At 43.5% G+C, this 8,344-nt stretch overlaps 1 protein-coding gene across 1 annotated transcript; it reads right to left on the bottom strand.

Annotated features, from left to right (window-relative positions):
• Positions 1–6,114: 6,114 nt before the first annotated feature.
• LOC121860287 (extensin-like) lies at positions 6,115–6,516 on the bottom strand. Its single transcript, XM_042357363.1, has one exon. The coding sequence runs from the start codon at positions 6,514–6,516 to the stop codon at positions 6,115–6,117; it is 402 nt and encodes a 133-aa protein (XP_042213297.1).
• Positions 6,517–8,344: the final 1,828 nt, after the last annotated feature.

Genomic DNA, 8,344 nt, shown 5'->3' with positions numbered 1-8,344 from the left:
AGGGGAGATACAGGCAGGTAACAGATACAGGTACAGCTGCAGATACAGGTGTGGGAGATACAGGTACAGGATGGTACAGGGAGATACAGGTACAGGGGGAGAATACAGAAGACAGATACAGGTAAGAGGGAGATACAGGTACAGCTTACAGGAGATACAGGTACAGGTGGGAGATGGGTACAGGTGGAGATACAGGTACAGGTGTGGAGATACAGGTGTGTGGAGATGCAGGTGGCAGGTGTATATACAGGTACAGATACAGGTACAGGTGGAGATACAGGTACAGGTACAGCTGCAGATACAGGTACAGGGATACAGGTACAGGTGGAGACAGGTACAGGTGGAGATGCAGGTACAGGTGAGACACAGGTGTGAGATGCAGGTACAGGTGGAGATACAGGTGGGTGTAGAGTGACAGGTACAGGTGTGAGATACAGGTGTGGGATACAGGTACAGGTGGAGATGCAGGTACAGGTGGAGATACAGGTACAGCTGCAGACAGCACAGCTGCAGATACAGGTACAGGTGGAGATACAGGTGGAGATACAGGTACAGGTAGATACAGGTACAGGTGCAGATACAGGTACAGCGCAGATGGTACAGGTGGGAGATACAGGTACAGGTGGAGATACAGGTACAGGTAGATACAGGTACAGGTGGAGATACGATACAGGTAACGATACAGGTACAGGTAGATACAGGTACAGCTGCAGATACAGGTACAGGTGGGAGATACAGGTACAGGAAGATACAGGTACAGGTGGAGATACAGATACAGGTGACATACAGGTACAGTGGAGATACAGGCAGCTGCAGATATGTACAGGTGGAGATACAGGCATGGGTGCAGATACAGTACAGGGGAGATACAGGTACAGCTGCAGATAAGGGTACAGGTAGATATAGGTATAAGTGCAGATACAGGTGCAGATACAGGTACAGCTGCAGATAGTACAGGTGGGAGATACAGGTACAGGTGGAGATAGGTACAGGTGCAGATACAGGTACAGGTGAGATACAGATACAGGTAATGATACAGGCAGGTGGAGATACAGGTACAGCTGCAGATACAGGTACAGGAGATACAGGTACAGTGAGCAGATACAGGTACAGGTGCAGATACAGATACAAACATACAGGCACAGGAGATATGCAAGGCAGATACAGGTACAGGTGGGAGATACAGGTACAGGTAGACAGTGCAGGTGGGACAGGTACAGCTGGAGATACAGGTACAGGTGGAGATACAGGTACAGCTGCAGATAGTACAGGTGCAGATATAGGTATAAGTGCAGATACAGGTACAGGTGATACAGGACAATAGTACAGGCAGATACAGGTACAGGTGCAGATATAGGTATAAGCAGATACAGGTACAGGCAGATACAGGTGCAGGCAGACAGGTACAGGTGCAACAGGTACAGGCAGATACAGGTACAGGTGCAGATACAGGTACAGGTGGAGATACAGGTACAGGTACAGTACAGATATGTATAAGTGCAGATACAAGGCAGGTGCAGACAGGTACAGGTGTAGACAGGCAGGCAGATACAGGTACAGGTGCAGGAGGCAGGGCATAAGTACAGGTGCAGATACAGGCACAGCTGCAGACAGGTACAGGTACAGATATAGGTATAAGTGCAGATATAAGTACAGGCGTGGTACAGGCAGATACAAGAGGTGCAGATACAGGTGCAGGTGCAGATACAGGTACAGGTGCAGATACAGGTACAGGTGCAGATACAGGTACAGGTGCAGATACAGGTACAGGTGGAGATAAGGTACAGGTGCATACAGGTACAGGTGCAGATACAAGTACAGGTGCAGATACAGGTGCAAGATACAGGTACAGGTGCAGATACAGGTACAGGTGCAGATACAGGTACAGGTGCAGATACAGGTACAGGTACAGATATAGGTATAAGTGCAGATACAAGCAAGAACAAGTAGATAAGGTACAGGTGCAGATATAGGTATAAGTGCAGATACAGGTACAGGTGGAGATACAGGTACAGGTAGATACAGGTACAGGTAGAAGGATACAGTGTTTAAAGCAGATATATATCTTCTAAAATCTCCAGAAAATCTCTTGTTTTATACTTAATTTATATTCGCTTTCTGTAGAATGTGTGATGGTTGTCTTTATAGGGCACACACACACACACACACACACACACACACACACACACACACACACACACACACACACACACACACACACACACACACACATACACACGCAGAGTCACCCTGGGAACTGTCACAATTCCCACGGCTGTTATTTACTTCCTGACCCCGCCTGACCTTCACTAACTACCCGATTGGTCCTTTGACGAGATGGTTAGCCTGTTCCTGCTCTCTAATGAATACATAACTATCAACTCTCTAACTCCTTAACCAAATCAACTATCTTAATACTTAACTCCCTAACTATCTAACAACCCAATTAGCCAACTACATAAGTACCTACCTATTTAATTAACTCAGTACCAAACTAACTAATCAATTTAATTTCTAACTATTCAACTACCTACCTATCTAACAACTGAACGCTAATTGTTTTACTACCTAATTACTTAACTACCAAAGTACCTAATCACGCGATAATTATTTTTAAATATAGTGTTTCAGAACATTAACAAGGGGACGCTTGGCTATTGCTGGTGCATACAAGAGACTAAGAGAGAGAGAGAGAGAGGGAGAGAGAGAGAGAGAGAGAGAGAGAGAGAGAGAGAGAGAGAGCTGGAAGGATTGGATGGAGTGGGAAAGTAGGGAGGGAGGAGAGGAGAGTTGGAAGGGAGAAAGGAAGGAGGAAAGGAATGAAGAAGGACAGAACGGATGGAAATGGGGGAAAGAGGGAGGGGGAGAGGGAAGGAATGGAGAAGGGAAGAATAGATGGAGAAAGAGGAAGGATGGAAAGGGAGGAAGGAGCGAGGTTAAGTGTGAAGGAAGGAGGGAGGGGAGAAGCGAGGGACTATCCTTAACGGTTAAACCTCCTTAACTACCACGTCACTAATCAGCTGTTACGTACTTAATTACCCCCAGGGGTAGTTTGGGTCGTTACACCGAAGGGGTTCCTCCAATCAGTTCACACTTAATCGAGTAATTATAACAACCATTTCCTGCGATCTAGGTAATTTGGACCTCTCTCTCTCTCTCTCTCTTCTGTCCGCCCAAGCACCCACCTATACCTACCTACCTACCTACCTGCCTGCCTGCCTACCTGCCTGCCTGCCTGCCTGCCTGCCTACCTGCCTACCTATCGTTCTCTACCTCTTTTGCCTTAAATTCTCCCTTTATCTTTATTTTTCCTGGGTTTCTCTTTCCACCTATCTCTCTTCTCTTCTCTTCTCTTTCTCTCTTGTCATCTCTTTTTCTTCTAATTCTCTTTCGGTTTTCTAGTTTTTCTTCTTCCTTCTTTCTCTCTTTTTTTTCTATCATCTTTTCTACTCTCTACTCTTCTCTTCCTTTCTCTCTCGTGCTTTTACCTCTTGTGTCCGTCTGTCTCTCTCATTCTCTGTCTCTCTCCGTCTCTCTCACTAAGTCATCACCTCTACGAGAGACATACAGTATACCTCTTAAAGATACAGTGTTTTTATCAGGTTTCTACAACACACTGTCATCTAAGTCAAGGATTAAGATGGTCAGGTAAATAAGTCATTGTACTCAAAGGTTTAAGTCATTGTACTCACGTGGTTAAGTCTTCGTACTCAAGTGGTTAAGTCATTGTACTCAAGTGGTTAAGTCTTCGTACTCAAGTGGTTAAGTCATTGTACTCAAGTGGTTAAGTCTTCGTACTCAAGTGGTTAAGTCTTCCTACTCAAGGGGTTAAATCTATATATATATTCAATGGGTTTAATACTTCGTACTCAAAGGTTTAAATCTTCGTACTCATGGTGTTAAATTTTTTGTACTCGCTGGGGGTAACTCCGTGTACTCAGGTTTTTTTGGTGTTATATGTACTCAAGAGGATAAAATATCTTCATCAATGGATTAATTCGTTATACTCAGGGGTTTTGTCATCGTACTCAAGCGAGACAAAAATGGAATCTGACAAAGTCGCCGGACAGAGGCGAGTGTCGGTACGCCCACAAGGTCCTTGAATTACACCCATGGCTGGACTACGGGGTGTGTGTGTGTGTGTGTGTGTGTGTGTGTGTGTGTGTGTGTGTGTGTGTGTGTGTGTGTGTGTGTGGGGCTCTTCACCTGATCACCCAAGATATCAGCACACCTGCGACGCTGTGTTGTAACATGTACCAGGTTACACTGGCACAGGTGTTGACTCGATTATGGTAAGGGGTAAGTGTAGGTAGGAGGAATTATTAAGAGGTGAGAGAAGGGGAATGGGAAGGTAGGGGGATGATGAAAAGGTGAGAGAAGGGGAATGGGAAGTAAGAAGGGGGAAGACGAGAGAAGAGAAGGTAGGAGGAATGAGGAAAAAATGAGAGAAGAAGAATAATGAGAAGAGATAGGGGTGAAAAAAGTGAGAGAAAAGGAATTAGGAGAAAGAGAGGAGGAGAGAGACAGAGAGGAAGGGAAAGGAGGAGAGATAAAGTAGAGAGAGAAGAAAACAGTAGGGAAGAGAAATGAGGAAAAGAGAGCAAAATGGGAAGAAAATGGAGGACAAGTGAAGAGAAAAGAGATAAGAAAGTGAGGCGAAAAAGGAGAAAAAACAGAGGAGAGAAGAGACAGACAGACAGACAGACAAACAGACAGACAGACAGACAAACAGACAGACAGACAGACAGACAGACAGACAGACAGACAGACAGACAGAGTTTAATATTATATTTCGTTATAATACCTTCCATAACAAAATATAAAAACTCTCACTTAACCTAACCTAACCTAACCTCATATAATATTAGGTTATATCATGTTCATTAATCCTTATACTTCAAGTTAAATTAATGTAACAGAGTCTTTCGTTCAATAGTTCTTTTGTGTTAATATATTAAAGATCTTATGAGTCGATATTCACCTGAAGTTGACTATTCTCACGCCATATTTTATCATATTTAACTCGTACTTAGTCAGGGTGTCTTGTATAACGAGAAATCCCCGATGCTAACTATTTCCAGGTTATATTTTGTCATATTAACCCATACTCACCTCAGACTATAAGGACTATTTTATATAATCTCTTCAAGAACTGTAAATCCATAATGTCATCTATTTCCAGGTCATATTTCGTCATATTAACTCACCCTTGGCAGGCAATCTACCTCGTATATGTAACTGTGTAATAAATATATCCGGTTTTAGGACACGAATATAACGTTTGTTTATTTAAGGACACTTGAGTATAGCTTTTGTTTAGGACACTTGAGTATAGCTTTTGTTTAGGACACTCGAGTATAGCTTTTGTTTAGGACACTCGAGTATAGCTTTTGTTTAGGACACTCGAGTATAGCTTTTGTTTAGGACACTCGAGTATAGCTTTTGTTTAGGACACTCGAGTATAGCTTTTGTTTAGGACACTCGAGTATAGCTTTTGTTTAGGACACTCGAGTATAGCTTTTGTTTAGGACACTCGAGTATAGCCTTTGTTTAGGACACTCTGAGAACGATGGTTTAAAAAGGTTTATTATTTGGACACAATTCGGGTGATGGTTAAAGTATATATAATTTACATAGTTTAATACAATTGATAACTAAATCAATATTATATTCCTTTAAGGCGTAATGTTGTATAATTTATTATATATTGGTTTATTTTATATAATCCTATAATTCATATACAGTATATATATATATATATATATATATATATATATATATATATATATATATATATATATATATATATATATATATATATATATATATATCTGTACGGAATATATCCCTTAATTTTATATATTCTGGTCCAAATATAATTTTAATCCAGAGAGAGAGAGAGAGAGAGAGAGAGAGAGAGAGAGAGAGAGAGAGAGAGAGAGAGAGAGAGAGAGAGAGAAGTGTTTGTGTTATGTGATTTTGAGAATGATCTTTGTACTCATGATCTTTCGCTCGCTCTTTCTCTCCTTCCCTCCCCGTGGGCTGCCGGGTGTGTGTGTGGGTTCGTGTGTGTGTGTGGTCTATGTATTGAAGGCGCAGATGGGATTTAGATAGTTATGGGGTGATAGTGGTGTAGTGGGCTTGGACGAGGCGTGGGGGGCGTGGGTGGGGCGTGGAGGGTTTTGGGCGAGGCGTGGATGACTTGGACGAGGCGTGGTGGGCGTGGGCTTGGATGGAGTGCATGCAAGGCGTGGACGGCGTGGGTGAAGTGTGGAGGATGTGGACAAGGCGTGGAGGGCGTAGCGAGGCCTGGATGGCGTGTGCGAGGCGTGGAGGGCGTGGACGAAGCGTGGGGGACGTGGGTGAGGCATGGAGGGCGTGGTTGAAGCGTGGAGGGCGTGAACGAAGCGTGGGGGACATAGGTGTGGCGTGGGTGGCGTGTGCGAGGCGTAGAGGGCGTGGGGGACGTGGGTGAGGCGTGGAGGGCGCGGGGAATGGGCGTGGGTGACTGTGCATCCCAAAAACCCAGACGGTATTTCCGGTTGGGCCAAATTAGTGTTAAACTGGCTATGGGTAAATGCTTCTTGTCACCTGCCTTACCCGCCACCCCGTCATTATCGTCACCATCGTCGTCATCGTCATTATCGTCGTTATCATCATCATCGTCGTCATCATCGTCACCATCGTCGTCATCATCATTATAGTCATTAACATCATCATCATCATCATCATCGTCGTCGTCATCATCATCGTCGCTGCCTTCATCGTCACCTTTATCATCAGCATCGTCATCGTCATCATTGCCGTTATTGCCATCGTTATCATCATCCTACCATACCTATCTATCATCCTACCACACCTATCCATCATCCTACCACACCTATCCATCATCCTACCACACCTATCCATCATCCTACCACACCTATCCATCATCCTACCACACCTATCCATCATCCTACCACACCTATCCATCATTCTCCTACACCTATCCACCATCCTACCACAGTACCACACTTGTCTATCCTAATATCCCTTTACCACACCTGTTACCATCTTACCACATCTGTTCTTTATCTTAACCCAGGTGCTTATCCTCTTTTAACACTTGCTTATCACTCTATCACACCTGTTCATCATTTTACCACATCTGTTCATCATTTTACCACACCTGTCTCATAATTTTACCACACCTGTTCATCTTACAAACTTTCTTTAGCGTTTATATTTCTTGAACATGTTGGAAGTAGTTTTCCGATTTCCTGATGTAAAATTACAGCTGTAACCTTCTGTAATGACAGCTTATAACAGCACTCAAAGCACCATTAATGACAGGTAACGACTTCTAAATCAAAATATATTAATATTACCTTATGGCAGCCATGTTAAAGGTTAGGTTAGGTTATATACATATTTATTTTATTTTATTTATTTATTTTTATGAGGAATAGCCAACCCGGGCAGAGGTCATCGACCCACATCGGGCCCTGGGGGACGAAAAAAATAATAGTGAGACAGATTGTATGAGTTATGGAAACACAGAAGAAGGCAGAGCATTCCTCAGTTTGGCTGTATGAGGAAAGAAGGAGGTACCATAATGGGTTATTCTCGTGTGACCGACATCCACACAGAAACGGTGGGCACCGCGGGCAAGACGTGTGTTACGAGCCCACGGCCTTGCCGGCGGTACACAGGATGCCAAATCCACCGAACATTGCCCGTTAAAGTACCTGTAAAAGAGAGGGAGTGAAGCAATATTGCGACGAAGAGAAAGGGAAGGAGAGTTAACAAGACGAAATGCCTTTGATTCCACCCCATCTAACAGTTGGACAGAAGAAGAGCCACCCCAGATATGAGAGCAGTACTCCAAGTTAGGACGAGTGAATCCCTTATATACTTGAAGCAACTGCTCAGGAGTGAAGTAGCTACGGCACCTGTACAGCATTCCCAGCTTTCGGGAGGCAGCTTTAGCAATGTTGCTGATGTGTGGCTTCCATGACATATTAGAGGAAATGGTGAGGCCCAGCAAATCTATTTTAGAATTTGGCAGAATGATTGCGTCCTGAAATGTGATTGGCGGGAATCTTCTATTTTGGAAAGTGTAATTGGTAAATACTGCGTTTTATTGCTATTGACTTTAACCAGGTCTCTACCTCCTCATTCGGAGATGCTTCACAGATCCACATTGTTAGATGTAATCATATCAGCTCTAGAAACAGATCTAGTTTGAGAATTAGGGGGGGGGAAATCTGAAGAAGAGTGAAGAGTAGAATCATCAGCGTAAGAATGGATAGAATTAGTTGTAGTGTGAAGTAAATCATTGATAAAAAGAAAGAAGAGAGTAGGT

This window comes from Homarus americanus, unplaced genomic scaffold (genome assembly GCF_018991925.1).
Source record: "Homarus americanus isolate GMGI-L3 unplaced genomic scaffold, GMGI_Hamer_2.0 scaffold54742, whole genome shotgun sequence".
Taxonomy (NCBI): domain Eukaryota; kingdom Metazoa; phylum Arthropoda; class Malacostraca; order Decapoda; family Nephropidae; genus Homarus; species Homarus americanus.
The sequence above is the reverse complement of the archived record's forward strand: the minus strand, read 5'-3'. Positions and strand labels throughout refer to the sequence as shown.

What these genes read in the sequence shown, in the direction of transcription:
- LOC121860287 (XM_042357363.1), bottom strand. Translation starts at nt 6,516, where the DNA reads ATGCACAGTCACCCACGCCCATTCCCCGCGCCCTCCACGCCTCACCCA.